Source organism: Crinia signifera, chromosome 1 (genome assembly GCF_055691185.1).
Source record: "Crinia signifera chromosome 1, ASM5569118v1, whole genome shotgun sequence".
Taxonomy (NCBI): Eukaryota; Metazoa; Chordata; class Amphibia; order Anura; family Myobatrachidae; genus Crinia; species Crinia signifera.
This window is the reverse complement of record NC_139217.1, coordinates 378,141,367-378,165,316: the sequence shown is the minus strand read 5'-3', so window position 1 is coordinate 378,165,316 and position 23,950 is coordinate 378,141,367. Positions and strand designations below refer to the sequence as shown.

The following is a 23,950-nucleotide window of genomic DNA, read 5'->3' as shown; positions in this document are numbered from 1 at the left end:
AAGCGAGCAACCCTATTCAATGTGAAATATTCTCCGTCTTTTTAAGTGATTTTCTCCGTCTCTCTCCGTGTAGCAATTCTCCATCTTTTGATGGAGAGCTGGAATGTGAACTTTTGAACGTAAAGGTTTTTTTTTTTAAATTTTGGTGTAAAAAAATCAGGGTTTTTTTCCTGTGAAGGGGCATGTTATTTTTATTCATGTGCTTATAGCACATGAATATATATTTAATTTTAAAAAAAATATTTTTTTACATTTACACAGTGCAGCCAGCAGGGGGCCCGAGCGCTCGAGCCGCTCATTAGATATTCATATATTCACTGCAGCCGAACGTAACTATGCACGAACGGTGCAGTGAATACTGGGTCCCCCGCTGGCTATAGGGGGGTGCAGCCTGGGTCCTGGAGAGCCCCCCTCCCCTCCACAGTCCTCTGGAGCAGCCAGGGAGACTTTAATCTCTCTGGCTGCTTCCGGCTCCCTGAAAGCTCCCTGCTCCCTGCAGGGGTTAAGACTCGCCGCGAGTGGCGGCGAGTCTTAACCACATTGAATAGAGGGAGCAGGAGTGGCAGCGAGCCCTCCGGAACACGGAGAGTGCATGGAGAGCTAAATAAAACGCTCTCCATGCACGGAGAACTTTTTCATTGAATACTGCCCATAAACAAGCACACATAAACAAGCGCACATGATGCACACATAGCAAGGCCCACCCCTGATCTTCCAGACTCCAGGGAGAGCAGCCCATAGCCACCCAACACCTTGTAATTGTGATAGTGTTACCACTGTCTGTTAAAGTAATAAAACATATAAACCATATTTAGTCTATGAAGACAAAGGATCCCCCCCCCTCCTCTTCTAATTAATATAGTTATTGGCAAAAGGGAAAAAATGGCAAACCTCCAGGACTTCTGTTGGCCTCGTTGTCTGCAGTGCTATAACTGTAGTCTCTTCCTTCTTGGTCAGCTCCAGCATAATCGCCTCCACTCGGTGCCATTCGGGACTCAGGTTGCTTACGATTAGGAGGGGGGCAATTCCCTCTTCCAGATGAAACAGAAGTTGATTCATTTCCTGAAGGCAGAAAACGTGTTAGAAGGTCACTAATGCACTCAATGTACCAATCAATTCCTGCACAATCAAAAATTAGCCAGTAACAATTTCTTAGTTACATTTAACTGTAACAGCATCGGAACAGATGTCTCTTCCCCAGGAGGAAAAGTGTGAAGCATGATATCCTCACAGCTTGCTGGCTTTTACACAGGAGACTGATATGATAGTCTTCACTCTCGTTGCAATTATCAAGCCATAGCCTGTACCAACCATTGGCTCCTGCGCTAAAGGTTATTTTAGATCTCAGTGGCAGCAGTAATCCATATTTTGAAACAAAGGGGAAGGAGAGTTTTTGGTTTGCTTAGCATATAAAAAACATCCTTTTGTTCCCTAACAGAACTGCCTGTGCTGTGTTCCTGTCGTACACTAACTTTAATATGATTGAATGGCTCTGAAAAACACAGCTAGAGAGCACACTGAAAATGAGCCGTCTAGAAAATGAATACTCATTGATTCTGCAAGTAAACACAGACATTACTGATGTGAGCCAAAAGTTGATGTTTTTAAAAACAAAATGATTTTAGAAAAAGATTCATAGTAATTTTAGGAAGATGAGACCGCCCATTAAAAATAGATACTTTTGTCACTTTGTCAGATCTACCTAAATGCTTTCCTTGGAGATGTTTCAAATGTTACTCATTAAAAAAAAAAAATATTTAAAAGTTCAGTCTTTGGTAAACTGTCAATGAGCCTAATTCATCATGGTTCACTAATTTGAGAATCCGCAATCCATGTGCAGCATTCTCATTGCGCATATGCAGCCGCAATTTGTGAATAAATATACGTATGCATGGAAGTTACAGAGTAGTCGCAGTTAGGGATGCCAATCCTGGGGCATTTTTTCAATCCCGGGATCCAGGATTGAAAAATGCTCAATCCCGGGATTCCCGGGATCCCGGGATTGACATGCCTAGTTCGCAGGCGTGTAACTAATACCCACCCCCACACCGGCCGACCCGCACATTTACTTACATTGGGAGACGGGCGACCGGGAGTGGAGTGGGTGCACGTGCACCTCCTCATCAGCACTGCAGCCGGATAACAAGCAGGGAGCAACTGGAAGGCACAGGTGAAGGTGCGGGATGGCCAGCGTCGGTGAAGGGGCGGGCAGGCAGGCGCAGGAGAAGAGGTGGGGGTGGGCGGCCAGGAAAAGGGGTGAGGTGACACTGACAGCAGTGTGGGCGGCGTGCGTGGCCTGCGCAGCGTGACCATCACGCTGCACGCAGGGGTAAGGAACATCCCAGACTTTTTTTTTTAAAATCCCAGACTTTTTAAGGCCAAATCCCGGGATCCCCCGATCCCGGGATTGGCCACCCCAAGTCGCAGTATGACAGACAGGAAGCTGGCGTTAAGGAGTGGCATTTTCTGGGTGTGTTCGTAAAAAGGTGGGTCTCTGATGTGAGCGATAACCACTTCCATTCTGGCAGATTAGTGGAAGTCCTAGACTGGCGCAGATAGAAAAAACAGTTTCCTGGTTCAGTTTTTGTGACTGGATCTGCAAATGGATCACAATTTTACAAAGGGCGGTTATTCTGTCTTTCTGGGCAGCAACTTTTTATCACAGGCAACTGCATTTTCTCTAACTAGTGTACCAATCTAGCCCCAATGTGATCATTTGGGCTGATAATGAGGACTAAAAAAATAAACTTTAATAATGCATTTTTTTTTTACAAAATAGCTTATTATAAATATTTGTTTAAGTAAATGATCCAAATGAATCAACAAAAAAATTGAACGGATGGCCCACAGTAATATCAAAGCATACTACAATATGTATTGTATTAAAAGCATAATTCAACCGCATCTGAAAAAACATTAAAGGGTCACTTACAATCTAAATAACCAAAAGTAAATAAATAAATAACCAAAGAAAATTAAGTAATTGGCTGCAATAGTTGGGAATTATGAAGGAATAGATAAAAATAGAAGAATATACTGTAAGGTCTGAGAAATATTTAGAAATTAACAAAAACACTACAGTCTATAAAAATATGTAATAATGGTAATATTATTAATATTATATTTATTAATAATAATAATAATAATAATACAACTAAAGGTCCCCATACACGGTCCATTCGCCGGCGGTCCGTTTTGTACTTTGAGATGCGCGCTCCCGTGCATCTCATCGTACAGTACAAAAAGTATGTGCTGCACAAGGCATGCAATGCGATGCGATGTGTACTATGTAAGTGCAAAACTAATCCGTTAAACGACCGTGTATGGGGACCTTAATAGTTTTGCTAGTAATCATTTTACTTTGATTGCTCAATATATTAAATAAATAAAACAAAACAAACAGAAAAGCATTTCAGTTTAGATTTTCACATACAAAAAATCTTTTTGCCAATTAACTATTCTGCATTCATATATTTAACCAGGTCATTTAAATATATGTTTGTTGATATTTAAGTTGATGTTTCAAAGGGTAAAATAAGAAACAGAACAAAAGTTATGTACAGAAGCTAGATTGTATATGATCAGGAAAATATAATTAAGCTCCTTTTCTAGAAACGTCGGCAACACAAAGGTCATACAAAGAATAGAAGACATCAAAGACATCTAATAAGATATGAAAACATTACAGATAAGGTTACCCAAGCAGTTGTTATCAATCATCTACATGGAGGTTTATCTACAAGTAGCCTCCAGCGGTGGAACATTGTGTATGTAATCCTCAATATAGCATTTCACAGTAATTTGTGGCTATACAAACAATATATAAACTTAACTCCATGTTTCAAAAACAACTGGAGTTGTATTCTTAATTGGAAGAATCCATCGGCAGACGTCCACTTCTTTAAGGTATTAACCCTTTGAGTGCCAACGTTGCTGTACGCGATCCTCGAATATCCACTAATAATGGCAGCATCGATCCTAGTGACTGTTCTTTTAGTATAAATACAAATGCAGCCAAGTCAATGGCAGGTATTCAATGCTGTTTGCGAGTGGTGACAGCGAGCAGGGCTTCCTGCTCGCTGTCACCACTCACCCTGACAGCATTCAACACACCCTCCGCATACGCCAATTCCCCCTCGCTCCGTTTTTGGGGCGAGGGAGAATTGGCGGATGCGGCTCCAGAAGCAGCGAGACTCCCGGCTAAAAACTGCGAGTTTTCTGCAGTAGCCGCGGGTCTCGCTGTTTTGGGGAATTCTCGCCGTCCTGTGACGGCGAGGATTTCCCCAGAAGGTTGAATAGAGCGAGCGGCCGGCGCAGGGGTTAAACAGCGAGGATCGCTGGTTTTCTGCAATCCTCGCTGTTTAACCCCCTCGCCGGCCGCTCGCTGCAGCATTGAATACCCCCCAATGAATTGAAGTTGAGTTAAATATTGCACCCAAAAAAAAGAACAGTCACTGTGAGCGGCGCTGGCCTTTTGAGAATCTCTCACAGTAACGTTGGCACTCAAAGGGTTAAGCATAGACAAGAATATTCTGATACAATGCATACAGTATATAACAAGCAAAATTGCCCAATTCTGGAAAACCATTTAGAAGAATTGGCTTTATATTTGTAAAATGTAATACAGGTCGAGTATCCCGTATCCGAATATCCGTTATCCAAATTATTCCGAAAACCAGACATTCCAGAAAGTGAAAAAAAAAAAAAATTTTGCTAAAAACTCACTGGGGACATTTGTAACAGCATCACTGGGGACATGATATGTAACTGGCACTATATATGTGCAAGACAATGATTGCTTGGCATTCAAATTCAGTGCTGAGATAGTACACACATTTTGTTTCACGTTTTGAAACCTTGTTTTTTTAACAAATAAAATATATTTGTGTGTATTTTATGTGGTAATAAAATATATTTGTGTGTATATTATGTGTTTATACAGCATAAATGCAAGATACTTCAAAATACATCATTGAAATATAAAAATATTCCGAAATACGGAATAATCCGTTATCCAAAATTCTCCTGGTCCCGAGCATTTTGGATAAGGGATACTCAACCTGTATTTATAGCCAGCGATGGCTTTGTCTCCACTAAATTACATTCATGATGCGATTAGTATGAGAAATCAAATCATGCATCATGGGGGTCACTGAAGAAATTTCCTAGCGGTCATGGCCATCTTTGTGTATAGTATGGTGATTTGATAAGACATGTAAAGCAGCAGTGTTAGAGTATAATATGAAAATGTGATAAGTAGATGCAGCTTTCTTTATAGATGGAGATTTTGCCAGGTGGAGATTGTCCTGGCCCCTTCCATCCATGCAGATGTTATGCCCATAGCAATGCCATTTTTCTGATAGCTGTGGTGCAAGTGGTATAACCTGGGGGACTGACTGTATGTACTGTAGTAACCCTCGGGGCCCTGGATTAAATAAAAGGCTCTAATTGAAGCCTATATCATTTCCATTTAATTTTATTAATGGAAGTCATTATTTAGTATTGTCATAAAATATATTGCAGTGCAGATGAATTAAAAATAAATAAAAATTGCAGTTGACAATACAGTACATTGTGGCCTTTATTCAGATCTGATTGCAGCACAAATTTGTTCTGAAAATGGGCAAAACCATGTGCGCTGCAGGTGGTGCAGATGTAACATGTGCAGAGAGATTTAGATTTGTGTGAGTTATTTTGTTTCTGTGCAGGGTAAATACTGGCTGCATTATTTTTACACTGCAATTTAGATTTCAGTTTCAACACACCCCACCCAAATATAACTCTCGCTGCACATGTTAGATATCTGCCCCACCTGCAGTGCACATGGTTTTGCCCATTTTGAGAACAAATTTGTACTGCGATCAGATCTGAATAAGGGCCTATATCTGTCTCACAATCACTAAACTAGTTGTAAACAGATGTCCAACCCAAGCATTTCTAACAAATGAAAATGACAGATCCTACAGTATTTATTCTCGCTATGTAAGTGCTGATTACTGAGCTTGAATAGGGTTCCTGATTGGCATTGAAAATTCATAAACTCATTTCTTCAATTGTCTCTCCATGCATAAATTCTGCACATGAACACCACATGCTGGGGGGAGGGGGTTATGACATATGAGAAGCACTGTATGAGCATTATAAAAAAAAATTTGTTAAAATATACTAGGCAGCTATAAAAGACCCCAGTCTATAGATAAGTAAGTTGAATTATTTCCATTTAAAATGGAGGCTAATCACTTGCTAGTCCACAGGCAAATTGTATCTAAACCCAGTTACCATAGCAACAATCATAATCGAGAGTTATAGAGACAATTCTTCCTGAATTATTTATCTGTCATGTAACAGCTGAAACACAATAATGCTCATATTTCTATAAAGTATTGTACTCCGTTTTCTCTTACCATATGAATCTTGATCAGGCGGAACCGTAACTTCTGCTTGACCTTGAACACAAAAATACAAATAATTAAAAATAATAATAATATACGTCTAAGAACCTACTTATCTATTATGCAGGTATTGTCTGATTTCCAGTTCTTATTTAAGTATTGTTAAAGTTTCTGTTTTACAATGAAACTACTGTACAGTCCATTGTTGTCGGAAGATGTGCTGTTAAAAAAATTACCAAGCACGTTTTCTTCAATCTTTCATGATAAATTGCCAGTGACGTGCGGTGAGGTTAGTGGTTGGTGAGGCACTGGCTTGGTGGAGCGAGCGACAACGGGGTCTGTGGGGAGCGTTGGGTCCGGGTTGCTTCTGCGCTGACAGGCAGGTGCAGGAGCTGCCTGTCTGCAGAGACCGGCAGAGCAGCTCCTGCTTGACAGCGCAGAAGCAACCCGGACGCAGTGCTTGCCACAGACCCCGCCGTTGCTCACTCCACCAAGGCACCACAGGGTCTGCCCATTTGTCTGCCCACATACCTCTTTTCCTTAAAAGAACACTTGTGGCCAAATGTACTAGCCAGAGTTCAGTGGCTGTGTGGGCTGTGTGGGATGCCGGCTGAAGTCTGAGGTTTTTTTTAAAAGGCAATCATGGTTTTTCCTTGTAAATGTCTGCCTCTTGAAAACAACCTCTGAGTTCAGCCGGCATCTCAAACAGCCACTGAACTCCGGCTAGTACATTTGGCCCATATACTTTAATTTAGTTAGAAACTTTCAATAAAAGCACACTTATTTTACAGAAACACACAGATACAGGCACACCTATCACCTTTACACATACACACACCTCTATCACTTTACACAAACCTCTGTCACTGTACACAAAATCACACGTCTGTTATGCTGCTTTCCCACTGCCAAACCTGCTTTGACCCGTTTTTTTAAACGGTTCTTTAAACGGGTCAAAGCAGGTTTAACCCCTTTCCCACTGCATGTAGTAAACGGTATATTACTGGTTAATTACCGGTTTTGTACCTTTCACACTGAACCCCTTGTGAAAGCTACAAAACGGTAATTAACCAGTAATATACCCCCCCTCCCCTGTGCCCACCCTCCCCTGATACTTACCTGCGTGGGGGATCCGGGCAGCGGGGTTCACGCACTTCTGGGAAAGCATCTGGTCCGGCATGGGCACAGTACTTGGGGTCCCTCAGGATGCTGGGCAGTGGGGACGCTCCGGGGACCATCCCACATGTACACGGTGCTGTGGGTGCTGGTGGTGCAGCAGGGTCATTTCGCGGTCCATTCGGGGTCCATAAGGCGTTGGGGCAGTCCCTGCAGCTGATGGGAACTAATAGTTCCCACTATGCGCATGTCTACTGAGCGCCGTGCATATCAATGAGCCGCTAATTACATATGCGCATATGTAATTAGCGGCTCATTGATATGCACGGTACTCATTAGATATGCGCATATTAGTTCTATTAGTTCCCATCAGCTGCAGGGACTGCCCCGACGCCGTATGGACCCCGAATGGACCGCAAAATGACCCTGCTGCACCACCAGCACCGTGTACATGTGAGATGGTCCCCGGAGCGTCCCCACTGCCCAGCATCCTGAGGGACCCGAATTACAGTGTGCCCATGCCGGACTGACAGGGAGGGGTACTGTCAGTCAGGCTGACAGTACCGGCCGACGGGGAGATGGGGATGGGAGGGAGCAGCAGCCGCACCGCAGACAGGGCAGTGCCCTGCCTCTGCTATGGCACGGCTCCGCTTGGTGCAGGGGGATCCTTGCTGTGCCCACGCCCCCCCCCCCCCCAAATGACAGGGTGGCCTGGACCCATAGCAAGTGCACCCCCTGCACCCTTTATCGTTACAAGCGGCACCTATAGAAGAGCCTCGGCGATAGTGAGGGACGTGCTTTCTGCCTGTATGAAAGCACGCCCCTGTCACTGAGGAGGTGCCACTGTCCCCAATCACATCTGCCGCAGTGACAGGGGCGTGCTTTCATGTAGGCAGAAAGCACATCCTTTTCACTGAGGCACCGCTATAGGTGCCGTATATGCACCTTTTTTTAATGGGCTTTTGCAGCCGGGTGCTCAGCCCCTCCCACTGCCCTCTCCCTGTCTCTAATACTATACTACAGACAGCGGGAGGCACCGCACTTGGTGCCTCCTAAACTAATAAAAATAAAGAAAAATGGAGTAAAAATGATTATTATAATAATAATACAAAGCATATACTTATTTTTTGTATTATTTTATTATATTAATCATTAATGACAGGGGAGGCACTGCCTCACCTGCCTCCCCTGACTGCACGTCCCTGTAAATTGCCCATTGTGTCATTGGTTATCATTGATATCATACAGCAGGCACAGCTTCGGCTAAACGTCCCCATGTTATTCAATATGCTGAATAACACATATACATGTACGATTAACTAAACTGAGTTTGCAATAAACACAAAAGATAAGTTCTATCTAATTACAGGTTCAAATTTAGGGGTCCCGTCACCCCGATGGAACAACATTTACTGTCCAACCGTCAGTTGCATAATAAAAATGAAAATGACCCCCCAAAAATAATCTACAAGCCTCATATGAGCAGGGGCATATCAGGGCTCTCATACAGTGCCGCTCCCAACAAGTGGCTCATATGCCATATGTGCCTAATTCATGTTCCAAGGTATACAGTATGATTTTTAAACAAGTAGAACAAGAATATACAGTAATGTAAGTGGAGGGTGGATCCGCACAGACTATGGTTCATATCAAGTAATTATGTTAGACTAATTTGAAAGACCAATATTTGAAACTATTGACGAAAAATCTCCTAGTCATCAATTGGTGGTGCGCCCAAACATTCAGAGAATACAACTGAATAGAAGGGGATTGACTTGCAAAGACGCAGGTCACAAAAAAGCAAAATGTGCTTTTTGGGCGCACTCTTTGTATATGATTATGTAATGTAGTATTGATTCATTAAAACGTAACTTTTATTAAGACTTTACCTAAAAGAAGGATGACTATCTAACTCTTCTTTGAAAAGAAAAATTCTCACTTGAAAGAGAAAAAGATTAAAATGTCCGCAAATGCCAGTTTTTGCTCTGCTATGAATGAGTCAGAGCATAAATTGGTCAGGCATGCAGTTAACGTTACTGGTCATAGGCATTCCTTTTGTAACGCTGCCCATTTATTGAGGCGTTGTGTAACCGTGATTACTCACTCCCTCTGATTATTTTTCAGGGCAAGTGCTGACAATTTTATTGTAACTAATAGTGGAATATATGTCCTATTGTGGTCATTGTCAGGTTGCTCCTTGTGTTCAACGCTTGTGGTTATGTATTGATGGTCTAATAGGTCTAAGTATTTGAACCATTAGTTTAATTATTCGCTGTGCAACGGACAATCAAAATAGCCATGTGGGAGTCTTGGCTCGCATTCATTAAAGGAATCTCACACACAGATGGAAATATTCCCCTGCAGTAGGTTTCTCCTTGGCATCATGTCATGACCAACCATACGTGTACCATACCAGGTGTTCACCAGGGACTTGGCCTCTGATTACTTGTCTGGCCCCCTATATATTCTATTGTTATATAGAAGTATTTAGGGGTATACAGGTACACTGTGTGTTGTAGTCACCGTTATACGATGTCAGGTTGACTGCTGTGGGGAAAAAATAGAACACTTCTGCTGTCGGGTCAGATATATGTCATCCCTGATGCGTCTAGCAGTGCAGGGAAACTATTCATATAACCTGGCCGGATGAGAGAGTGTTGAAGAGATCACAGTTTACTGGAGTATAGTCGGGTTGCTTGTGTACCAAGGCTTCTGCTTTTGAGGATCTGTATTAATACATCGAATCCCCAATGAGAGAGCCTGTTGCTGGTCACCTGCTGATCCCGGGAATTATTAGATACTCTCAAACAGTGCACATACATACATGGGTAATTTTTTTGGGTATATTCCCAGTGTGCACATAGATTTTTTAGTAAACTTAATCGTTTGTCATAACAGTCTTTTACCACAATAATACGTATTCCTTATTTGAAGCTGCCTTATAACTCCTCTGTGCACATAAAAAGATGATTAGATCGATGTCACCACCTTTTGGAAATCAAACAGCACCTGTAATAAAACGCTCTGCATACATACGTTGTACTGATTAGTGCTATAGCCTTATAGCCACCTGTATCATATACATCTATTCACTGCTGGGCTATCACACTACACAGATAGCTCCACTGTGTCAGGCTACATCCTGTGATCCCCTACCAACTACTGCTATTTGATTGCAGCTGTTAGGGTAGATTTAACATACAAGGTTGGTTACTTACAGCGCATACACATCACGAGATGATTGGATCAATATTGCCACTTTAAGAAATAAAGCAGCACCAGAAGTCAAATACTCTGTATATGTCAATTTGCACAGAAATGGTACACAGATAGCTCCACTGTGTCAGGGGATCACAGGATCCCCTACCAACTACTGCTATTTGATTGCAGCTGTTAGGGTAGGTTTACATACAAGGTTGGTTACTTGCAGCGCATACACATCATGAGATGATTGGATCAATATTGCCACTTTAAGAAATAAAGCAGCACCAGAAGTCAAATACTCTGTATATGTCAATTTGCACAGAAATGGTACACAGATAGCTCCACTGTGTCAGGCTACAGCCTGTGATCCCCTACCAACTACTGCTACTTGATTGCAGCTGTTAGGGTAGATTTACATACAAGGTTGGTTACTTGCAGCGCATACACATCATGAGATGATTGGATCAATATTGCCACTTTAAGAAATAAAGCAGCACCAGAAGTCAAATACTCTGTATATGTCAATTTGCACAGAAATGGTGCTATAACCATACAGCCACCTGTGCCATATACAGATATCCACCACTGGGCTGTCACATCAAACAGTTAGCATCGCTGTATTCAGGCTACAACCTGTAGTCTCCTATCAAATATCGCTGTTTGACATCAGCTGTTTGGGGCAAATTCACATAAAAAAACTAATTATCTACAGAGCGAAAAAGGTGCTGTGTACACATGGATATGGTGTGCATATACCACCAGGCTATTATCTAACCACAAGCATATAAACGATTCCTGCCTCAGAATGTCTACTGACTCTGTAATCAGAGATCAGTTGCGTGGTACCTGACCCGGCAGGCTGGATAGCCGTGTCGGGAGGGGGTCCGAGGTAGCCGGCTGTTCAGTTCACATCAAGAGGTGTAGCGTCTGTTATACGCTACTGGCATGTCACTCTAAGCCTGGCAGCCGGAGTTCAGGACAAACGGAGGGAGTTAAGCCTGCGGAGGACGCGGAAACATGTTTCGCCGGTAGGCTTCGTCAGTCCAGCGCCATCTTCCTTGTGGGCATCAGCCCTTACTCTATATTACGCCTGGAGCCAATCATTGGCGTCCTCTGTGATTGACATAAGGTTTCAACCTATGTTGATGAGCCTGGGCGGGGTTATATCGCCCCTGTCTACATTGCATGTCACATTTAAGGATTATAGGTATAAATTCCCTAGTGATATAATCCTTATTGTAGCCTATATTAATTTGTGAGTATTGGAGCTCTAATCAGTGACAATATTATGTCCTGATTATTGATACTATTTTTTTATTTTTTCTTGCAAGATCGTGTTTGTACAAAAAAGAAGGAGGGGAGAAGAGGGTATGGGCGGAGAGCCAATGCAAATACAGCCACTACTAATTATAGTGTTGTATAATGCAATTGATAAATTTTGGAGAAATTTCGCCGCTGATCTATACAGGCGGTATGTCAGTATTGACAGTCAATAATTGCTGCTGCTAATGTCTAATAATTGCTAATTGCGCTCTAGACATGGATGAAAAATATTGGAGCTAGGGGGGAGGGGAGGTGGGAGCTTGATACTATTGGAGAGAGGAAGGGTGCTGTGAGTTTGTTAATTGCCAGATTAGATGACAACTAGATGATCATGTGTAGATAAAAGACTCTGATTGCCTGGCTTGTCAGTGTCGACCTCTTGTGTCGACTGTGGCTATAGTTATTAATTTTGGAACTAAAATGCCAAATCTGGTATTAGGTGGGTCCTGGATCATTGTTAACCAAATGAAGTGACTAAACGTGATGTGAAAAAAACTAAAACGCTCACGCGTGTAAAAACCAAGGTGTAAAAGGAGTGAAAAAAAAAAATAAATAAATAAATTTTTTGGGCTGACCTCACTCTTTTATCCTAGTGCCAAAACGGTATATTTATTGATGTGAGGGGAATGCACAAAAGAAATGGGATTAAAGAGGAATCCTTTATGAGTGTCCATACACCTACATGGGGTGATAATACATAACATTACAGTGTGATAAAGTGAGACATGGTTGTGTTTGTGTGATTCGCCTTAGGGGATAGTACCTGGAATCAATAATTATAAAAAAGAAGAAGAGGAGAAAACAGAGAAAGGACAGAAAGGGGAGGGAAAGACTAAAGGTGATAAGTGAAATATATATTTATATCGGGAAATTCCTCGGGTTGGGATGGTGCATGACCTTTGCCCTACCGGCAAAGTATATAGTGATTAGTATTACTATAGGTGAAAAATGGTGATTATTTGAGTGGACCTGTGCAAGTTCCATTATCCATTTAAATATCAGGTAGCTCTGCCTTCCTTCTTTTCTCCTGTTTGTTTACCCTCCTATAATTCGGGATCCGATCTTATTCCCTCTGCTTATTTAAGGAAGGCTGCATAATTAATGCCCTCATTGAGTCCCTTTGGAGTAAGGGTCCCCAATAGGAAGATCCACTTACTCTCCTTTTTTAGCAAGGCCTGATTGAGGTCACCTCCTCTTAGGCCTAGCTTGACATATTCAAGACCACAAATCTGGAAGCTGGTGGGTTGTCCCGCATGTTTGTGTAGGAAGTGCCTCGCGACAGATGTGATCTGTTTCATCTTCATTTGGTCCTTCGTGGCATTTCGAATATTTCCCAGATGTTCCAAAGTTCTCAATTTCAACATGCGGGAAGTCATGCCGACATATGACTTCGAGCAACTGCATGTGATGCGGTAAATTAGATTTTTACTCTTACAATTAAAGTAATCTTTAATGTGGATCTCATCACCATATTTGTCCTTCACAGTTGTGGTCCTGCTGATGTATTCACAGGCCTTACAGCCTCCACACGGATAACTGCCAATTACTGTTGGTTTCTTCAATGGTGTACTCATGTAGTGGCTCCGTACTAGTTGGTCTTTTAAGCTCGGGGCCCTGCGCCAACTCATGTTAACTCTAGTGCCCAATTTTTCCGCTAGATCATCATCACTGCGGAGAATGGACCAGTGTCGCTGTAATATGTCTTTAATCTCCCTCCACTCCGAACAGAAGTCCCCAATGAATCTGATGACGTTGTTGTCCTTCGTTGCCATTGGTTTCTCCTTAAATAAGATTTGATCCCGGGGAGTTCTTAGGACTGTGCGTTGTGCCTTCTTGATTTGCCTCATGGAGTAACCCCGATCCTTGAGCCTTAGACAGAGATCCTCACTGTTTGTTCGATAGGTAACATCATCCGAACAGTTGCGACGTAGTCGCAAAAATTCCCCTTTGGGGATATTGGCCATGGTGGGTGGGAAGTGGGCACTTGTGTTGTGAAGTAAGCTGTTCGTCGAGGTGGCTTTGCGGTATAGCTCGGTAGTGATCTTATCGTCCTTCCCTCTGCATATCTGGAGATCCAAAAAAGCAATATTGGTTTTACTGTGTTCATAAGTAAAACGTAGGTTCAGGTCGTTGCAGTTAAGATGTTTCATAAAGTCATGCAACTGTTGTTCCGTACCCCTCCAAATTATGAACACATCGTCGATGTACCTATTCCACGAAGTGATACAATCGACAAAGATCTGGTTATCTTCATGAAAAACAACCTCCCGCTCCCACCATCCAAGGAAGAGGTTTGCATACGTGGGGGCACAAGCCGCCCCCATCGCTGTGCCCCTCCCTTGGATGTAGAAGCGGTTGTTGAATAGAAAGTAATTTTTGTGGAGGACAAACCGCAAAAGATCCAAAAGGAAATTCTGGAAATCCCCAAAAGTTTCCATTTCTAAAAAATACTTGACCGCTTTAATACCAAGATCGTGTTGGATACTCGTATAAAGTGCCTCGACATCCATGCTTACAAGTAACTCATCTTTCTCCAGATACACATCGTGGATTTTCTTAAGCACATCAGCTGTGTCCTTCGTGTAGGAAGGTAAAGATGTCACGTGGTGCCTTAAGTGTGTGTCCAAAAATATACAGGCATATATCACTAGGGAATTTATACCTATAATCCTTAAATGTGACATGCAATGTAGACAGGGGCGATATAACCCCGCCCAGGCTCATCAACATAGGTTGAAACCTTATGTCAATCACAGAGGACGCCAATGATTGGCTCCAGGCGTAATATAGAGTAAGGGCTGATGCCCACAAGGAAGATGGCGCTGGACTGACGAAGCCTACCGGCGAAACATGTTTCCGCGTCCTCCGCAGGCTTAACTCCCTCCGTTTGTCCTGAACTCCGGCTGCCAGGCTTAGAGTGACATGCCAGTAGCGTATAACAGACGCTACACCTCTTGATGTGAACTGAACAGCCGGCTACCTCGGACCCCCTCCCGACACGGCTATCCAGCCTGCCGGGTCAGGTACCACGCAACTGATCTCTGATTACAGAGTCAGTAGACATTCTGAGGCAGGAATCGTTTATATGCTTGTGGTTAGATAATAGCCTGGTGGTATATGCACACCATATCCATGTGTACACAGCACCTTTTTCGCTCTGTAGATAATTAGTTTTTTTATGTGAATTTGCCCCAAACAGCTGATGTCAAACAGCGATATTTGATAGGAGACTACAGGTTGTAGCCTGAATACAGCGATGCTAACTGTTTGATGTGACAGCCCAGTGGTGGATATCTGTATATGGCACAGGTGGCTGTATGGTTATAGCACCATTTCTGTGCAAATTGACATATACAGAGTATTTGACTTCTGGTGCTGCTTTATTTCTTAAAGTGGCAATATTGATCCAATCATCTCATGATGTGTATGCGCTGCAAGTAACCAACCTTGTATGTAAATCTACCCTAACAGCTGCAATCAAGTAGCAGTAGTTGGTAGGGGATCACAGGCTGTAGCCTGACACAGTGGAGCTATCTGTGTACCATTTCTGTGCAAATTGACATATACAGAGTATTTGACTTCTGGTGCTGCTTTATTTCTTAAAGTGGCAATATTGATCCAATCATCTCATGATGTGTATGCGCTGCAAGTAACCAACCTTGTATGTAAATCTACCCTAACAGCTGCAATCAAATAGCAGTAGTTGGTAGGGGATCCTGTGATCCCCTGACACAGTGGAGCTATCTGTGTACCATTTCTGTGCAAATTGACATATACAGAGTATTTGACTTCTGGTGCTGCTTTATTTCTTAAAGTGGCAATATTGATCCAATCATCTCGTGATGTGTATGCGCTGTAAGTAACCAACCTTGTATGTTAAATCTACCCTAACAGCTGCAATCAAATAGCAGTAGTTGGTAGGGGATCACAGGCTGTAGCCTGACACAGTGGAGCTATCTGTGTAGTGTGATAGCCCAGCAGTGAATAGATGTATATGATACAGGTGGCTATAAGGCTATAGCACTAATCAGTACAACGTATGTATGCAGAGCGTTTTATTACAGGTGCTGTTTGATTTCCAAAAGGTGGTGACATCGATCTAATCATCTTTTTATGTGCACAGAGGAGTTATAAGGCAGCTTCAAATAAGGAATACGTATTATTGTGGTAAAAGACTGTTATGACAAACGATTAAGTTTACTAAAAAATCTATGTGCACACTGGGAATATACCCAAAAAAATTACCCATGTATGTATGTGCACTGTTTGAGAGTATCTAATAATTCCCGGGATCAGCAGGTGACCAGCAACAGGCTCTCTCATTGGGGATTCGATGTATTAATACAGATCCTCAAAAGCAGAAGCCTTGGTACACAAGCAACCCGACTATACTCCAGTAAACTGTGATCTCTTCAACACTCTCTCATCCGGCCAGGTTATATGAATAGTTTCCCTGCACTGCTAGACGCATCAGGGATGACATATATCTGACCCGACAGCAGAAGTGTTCTATTTTTTCCCCACAGCAGTCAACCTGACATCGTATAACGGTGACTACAACACACAGTGTACCTGTATACCCCTAAATACTTCTATATAACAATAGAATATATAGGGGGCCAGACAAGTAATCAGAGGCCAAGTCCCTGGTGAACACCTGGTATGGTACACGTATGGTTGGTCATGACATGATGCCAAGGAGAAACCTACTGCAGGGGAATATTTCCATCTGTGTGTGAGATTCCTTTAATGAATGCGAGCCAAGACTCCCACATGGCTATTTTGATTGTCCGTTGCACAGCGAATAATTAAACTAATGGTTCAAATACTTAGACCTATTAGACCATCAATACATAACCACAAGCGTTGAACACAAGGAGCAACCTGACAATGACCACAATAGGACATATATTCCACTATTAGTTACAATAAAATTGTCAGCACTTGCCCTGAAAAATAATCAGAGGGAGTGAGTAATCACGGTTACACAACGCCTCAATAAATGGGCAGCGTTACAAAAGGAATGCCTATGACCAGTAACGTTAACTGCATGCCTGACCAATTTATGCTCTGACTCATTCATAGCAGAGCAAAAACTGGCATTTGCGGACATTTTAATCTTTTTCTCTTTCAAGTGAGAATTTTTCTTTTCAAAGAAGAGTTAGATAGTCATCCTTCTTTTAGGTAAAGTCTTAATAAAAGTTACGTTTTAATGAATCAATACTACATTACATAATCATATACAAAGAGTGCGCCCAAAAAGCACATTTTGCTTTTTTGTGACCTGCGTCTTTGCAAGTCAATCCCCTTCTATTCAGTTGTATTCTCTGAATGTTTGGGCGCACCACCAATTGATGACTAGGAGATTTTTCGTCAATAGTTTCAAATATTGGTCTTTCAAATTAGTCTAACATAATTACTTGATATGAACCATAGTCTGTGCGGATCCACCCTCCACTTACATTACAGTATTACTCACTGAGTCCTTTCTCAGGTTAGGGATCCAGCACGACAATCAGGTATTTAAACCTTAAATATAGACTTTCACCACCTCTTACTCATAGTAAGCCTATAGAACCAACAATTTCCTACGACATGTCGACATTCAGCCTAAAAAATGAGCTGCAACAAAAAAGGAGGACTGAAGATCTGGAGAGTATCTTCGCGTTTACACCGGGCGAGACAACTCTGATATAAACTGGTCGGATGACCTTACCAAACTCAAATACTTATTACAACGCCAGATAAGAACAAATTGGGACCTCACTAGCCTGGAGAATTATTGCCAGAAAAAGATAACACCAAGGGGCCTTAGACCAAGGACCTTTCCGGCCTTCGAGCTGTATACGGACAACCTTAAAAAGGAATGGGAGAACACTCTCCTTAAATGTTCTCAAGAACTTATGGGTAATACAACACAACCACTTGGTCCTGGATGAAATATCCAAAGAGATAGATGGTATCGGTAAAAAACTGGAACAATGGGAACAAACGGTGAATTTTCAAAAAAATTTTGAGAGGAATAAGAAAGAGTTGGAGGACTATGAGAAAAATATCATAGAGCGGAAGAAGATCAAGTTTCAGAGAGATCAGAGAGACTTCTCAATCGGGCAAGTGTTCAAATGGACCAAATCCAACCCTCAAAGATCTAACAGGAGATATGCCCCATCTTCATCCGAAACAGACTTCTCCAGTCTAGAAGATCTGAGTGAACCCAACCAATATAGACTGGAGGCAGCTCCAAATAAAAGAACCATTGATCCCCAGCACAACTCCCAACCCACCGCCTCAATGTCTTCATCGCCGGCTTTTTTAGAGTATGGCCGAAACAACAGAGGACCGAAACAAAAAGAAAAACAAGGCGGGGCTCCAAGAAGAAGAAGGAGGTGGGAACCCCAGGACCCAAATCGGTACCAACTAAGGGACAGGGAGACGGAACCATCAAGGTATCCGAATTACAGGTACTAAACCTGTCACAGCATCTTTTGACGGATACACAAAAATCAGTTCTTCAAAGGGGCTTATCCTTTTGCCCCACAGCAAGATTCAATCGTTTCCAGTGGGAGACCAATTTACAGCTTTTTGGCCGGAAGCTTTTGCTGACCAAATTCTATACAAAGCATGAAAATCCCACTGACACACAATGGTCAGCCCAGGAACTAGAAGCCATTGCCACACTGGAAGATTTGGACCAAGAGAGCAGACTAATGGATGGAGACAAGATTGGAAGACCTACTTGCAAGAAACGTTCAACCTTTTTTCCCCCCGACAACATCTGCCCTGAAATCAAAGTATTTACCAATCTCGTTACACGTGATCTAGACAGACTACATAAAAAACATAAATACACGATTAAAACTGCTAATAACATCAGCAAGGAAGAGAAGAAGGCATTACGGGAGATTGGACAGTGGCAGGATGTACAAATCAAACCATCCGATAAGGGGGGTAATATTGTAATTTGGCCCACCGAATTATATTTAAAAGAAGCCAACAAACAATTGGACGACATAACTTGCTATACGAAAACCCTCTTTGATCCTACCTCAAATTTTAAAGCCCAGTATGAACACATCATTAATGGTGCATTAAAAGATAACATCATCACCAAGGCTGAACACCAATTCTTACAGGTACCAAGTCCTCGGACCGCAACATTCTATATGTTGCCAAAGGTCCATAAGAACCTAAGTAACCCTCCTGGACGGCCCATTGTGTCGGGCAATGGTGGGTTGATCGAGAATGCCTGTATATTTTTGGACACACACTTAAGGCACCACGTGACATCTTTACCTTCCTACACGAAGGACACAGCTGATGTGCTTAAGAAAATCCACGATGTGTATCTGGAGAAAGATGAGTTACTTGTAAGCATGGATGTCGAGGCACTTTATACGAGTATCCAACACGATCTTGGTATTAAAGCGGTCAAGTATTTTTTAGAAATGGAAACTTTTGGGGATTTCCAGAATTTCCTTTTGGATCTTTTGCGGTTTGTCCTCCACAAAAATTACTTTCTATTCAACAACCGCTTCTACATCCAAGGGAGGGGCACAGCGATGGGGGCGGTTTGTGCCCCCACGTATGCAAACCTCTTCCTTGGATGGTGGGAGCGGGAGGTTGTTTTTCATGAAGATAACCAGATCTTTGTCGATTGTATCACTTCGTGGAATAGGTACATCGACGATGTGTTCATAATTTGGAGGGGTACGGAACAACAGTTGCATGACTTTATGAAACATCTTAACTGCAACGACCTGAACCTACGTTTTACTTATGAACACAGTAAAACCAATATTGCTTTTTTGGATCTCCAGATATGCAGAGGGAAGGACGATAAGATCACTACCGAGCTATACCGCAAAGCCACCTCGACGAACAGCTTACTTCACAACACAAGTGCCCACTTCCCACCCACCATGGCCAATATCCCCAAAGGGGAATTTTTGCGACTACGTCGCAACTGTTCGGATGATGTTACCTATCGAACAAACAGTGAGGATCTCTGTCTAAGGCTCAAGGATCGGGGTTACTCCATGAGACAAATCAAGAAGGCACAACGCACAGTCCTAAGAACTCCCCGGGATCAAATCCTATTTAAGGAGAAACCAATGGCAACGAAGGACAACAACGTCATCAGATTCATTGGGGACTTCTGTTCGGAGTGGAGGGAGATTAAAGACATATTACAGCGACACTGGTCCATTCTCCGCAGTGATGATGATCTAGCGGAAAAATTGGGCACTAGAGTTAACATGAGTTGGCGCAGGGCCCCGAGCTTAAAAGACCAACTAGTACGGAGCCACTACATGAGTACACCATTGAAGAAACCAACAGTAATTGGCAGTTATCCGTGTGGAGGCTGTAAGGCCTGTGAATACATCAGCAGGACCACAACTGTGAAGGACAAATATGGTGATGAGATCCACATTAAAGATTACTTTAATTGTAAGAGTAAAAATCTAATTTACCGCATCACATGCAGTTGCTCGAAGTCATATGTCAGCATGACTTCCCGCATGTTGAAATTGAGAACTTTGGAACATCTGGGAAATATTCGAAATGCCACGAAGGACCAAATGAAGATGAAACAGATCACATCTGTCGCGAGGCACTTCCTACACAAACATGCGGGACAACCCACCAGCTTCCAGATTTGTGGTCTTGAATATGTCAAGCTAGGCCTAAGAGGAGGTGACCTCAATCAGGCCTTGCTAAAAAAGGAGAGTAAGTGGATCTTCCTATTGGGGACCCTTACTCCAAAGGGCCTCAATGAGGGCATTAATTATGCAGCCTTCCTTAAATAAGCAGAGGGAATAAGATCGGATCCCGAATTATAGGAGGGTAAACAAACAGGAGAAAAGAAGGAAGGCAGAGCTACCTGATATTTAAATGGATAATGGAACTTGCACAGGTCCACTCAAATAATCACCATTTTTCACCTATAGTAATACTAATCACTATATACTTTGCCGGTAGGGCAAAGGTCATGCACCATCCCAACCCGAGGAATTTCCAGATATAAATATATATTTCACTTATCACCTTTAGTCTTTCCCTCCCCTTTCTGTCCTTTCTCTGTTTTCTCCTCTTCTTCTTTTTTATAATTATTGATTCCAGGTACTATCCCCTAAGGCGAATCACACAAACACAACCATGTCTCACTTTATCACACTGTAATGTTATGTATTATCACCCCATGTAGGTGTATGGACACTCATAAAGGATTCCTCTTTAATCCCATTTCTTTTGTGCATTCCCCTCACATCAATAAATATACCGTTTTGGCACTAGGATAAAAGAGTGAGGTCAGCCCAAAAAATTTATTTATTTATTTTTTTTTTTCACTCCTTTTACACCTTGGTTTTTACACGCGTGAGCGTTTTAGTTTTTTTCACATCACGTTTAGTCACTTCATTTGGTTAACAATGATCCAGGACCCACCTAATACCAGATTTGGCATTTTAGTTCCAAAATTAATAACTATAGCCACAGTCGACACAAGAGGTCGACACTGACAAGCCAGGCAATCAGAGTCTTTTATCTACACATGATCATCTAGTTGTCATCTAATCTGGCAATTAACAAACTCACAGCACCCTTCCTCTCTCCAATAGTATCAAGCTCCCACCTCCCCTCCCCCCTAGCTCCAATATTTTTCATCCATGTCTAGAGCGCAATTAGCAATCATTAGACATTAGCAGCAGCAATTATTGACTGTCAATACTGACATACCGCCTGTATAGATCAGCGGCGAAATTTCTCCAAAATTTATCAATTGCATTATACAACACTATAATTAGTAGTGGCTGTATTTGCATTGGCTCTCCGCCCATACCCTCTTCTCCCCTCCTTCTTTTTTGTACAAACACGATCTTGCAAGAAAAAATAAAAAAATAGTATCAATAATCAGGACATAATATTGTCACTGATTAGAGCTCCAATACTCACAAATTAATATAGGCTACAATAAGGATTATATCACTAGGGAATTTATACCTATAATCCTTAAATGTGACATGCAATGTAGACAGGGGCGATATAACCCCGCCCAGGCTCATCAACATAGGTTGAAACCTTATGTCAATCACAGAGGACGCCAATGATTGGCTCCAGGCGTAATATAGAGTAAGGGCTGATGCCCACAAGGAAGATGGCGCTGGACTGACGAAGCCTACCGGCGAAACATGTTTCCGCGTCCTCCGCAGGCTTAACTCCCTCCGTTTGTCCTGAACTCCGGCTGCCAGGCTTAGAGTGACATGCCAGTAGCGTATAACAGACGCTACACCTCTTGATGTGAACTGAACAGCCGGCTACCTCGGACCCCCTCCCGACACGGCTATCCAGCCTGCCGGGTCAGGTACCACGCAACTGATCTCTGATTACAGAGTCAGTAGACATTCTGAGGCAGGAATCGTTTATATGCTTGTGGTTAGATAATAGCCTGGTGGTATATGCACACCATATCCATGTGTACACAGCACCTTTTTCGCTCTGTAGATAATTAGTTTTTTTATGTGAATTTGCCCCAAACAGCTGATGTCAAACAGCGATATTTGATAGGAGACTACAGGTTGTAGCCTGAATACAGCGATGCTAACTGTTTGATGTGACAGCCCAGTGGTGGATATCTGTATATGGCACAGGTGGCTGTATGGTTATAGCACCATTTCTGTGCAAATTGACATATACAGAGTATTTGACTTCTGGTGCTGCTTTATTTCTTAAAGTGGCAATATTGATCCAATCATCTCAAGATGTGTATGCGCTGCAAGTAACCAACCTTGTATGTAAATCTACCCTAACAGCTGCAATCAAGTAGCAGTAGTTGGTAGGGGATCACAGGCTGTAGCCTGACACAGTGGAGCTATCTGTGTACCATTTCTGTGCAAATTGACATATACAGAGTATTTGACTTCTGGTGCTGCTTTATTTCTTAAAGTGGCAATATTGATCCAATCATCTCATGATGTGTATGCGCTGCAAGTAACCAACCTTGTATGTAAACCTACCCTAACAGCTGCAATCAAATAGCAGTAGTTGGTAGGGGATCCTGTGATCCCCTGACACAGTGGAGCTATCTGTGTACCATTTCTGTGCAAATTGACATATACAGAGTATTTGACTTCTGGTGCTGCTTTATTTCTTAAAGTGGCAATATTGATCCAATCATCTCGTGATGTGTATGCGCTGTAAGTAACCAACCTTGTATGTTAAATCTACCCTAACAGCTGCAATCAAATAGCAGTAGTTGGTAGGGGATCACAGGCTGTAGCCTGACACAGTGGAGCTATCTGTGTAGTGTGATAGCCCAGCAGTGAATAGATGTATATGATACAGGTGGCTATAAGGCTATAGCACTAATCAGTACAACGTATGTATGCAGAGCGTTTTATTACAGGTGCTGTTTGATTTCCAAAAGGTGGTGACATCGATCTAATCATCTTTTTATGTGCACAGAGGAGTTATAAGGCAGCTTCAAATAAGGAATACGTATTATTGTGGTAAAAGACTGTTATGACAAACGATTAAGTTTACTAAAAAATCTATGTGCACACTGGGAATATACCCAAAAAAATTACCCATGTATGTATGTGCACTGTTTGAGAGTATCTAATAATTCCCGGGATCAGCAGGTGACCAGCAACAGGCTCTCTCATTGGGGATTCGATGTATTAATACAGATCCTCAAAAGCAGAAGCCTTGGTACACAAGCAACCCGACTATACTCCAGTAAACTGTGATCTCTTCAACACTCTCTCATCCGGCCAGGTTATATGAATAGTTTCCCTGCACTGCTAGACGCATCAGGGATGACATATATCTGACCCGACAGCAGAAGTGTTCTATTTTTTCCCCACAGCAGTCAACCTGACATCGTATAACGGTGACTACAACACACAGTGTACCTGTAT

The 23,950-nt window shown here is 42.4% G+C and overlaps 1 protein-coding gene across 2 annotated transcripts in view; it reads right to left on the bottom strand.

The window, feature by feature from the left end:
* The window catches only part of RPH3A (rabphilin 3A), a 231,623-nt gene that overhangs the window by 60,571 nt on the left and 147,102 nt on the right, over nt 1–23,950 (bottom strand). For both annotated transcript variants that reach the window (XM_083151441.1, XM_083151442.1), the window contains 2 exons: nt 6,405–6,446; nt 892–1,062 (listed from right to left, as the gene is read on the bottom strand). In XM_083151441.1, the coding sequence (XP_083007567.1) occupies nt 892–1,062; nt 6,405–6,446 (213 nt within the window). The remainder of the gene's footprint in view (nt 1–891; nt 1,063–6,404; nt 6,447–23,950) is intronic.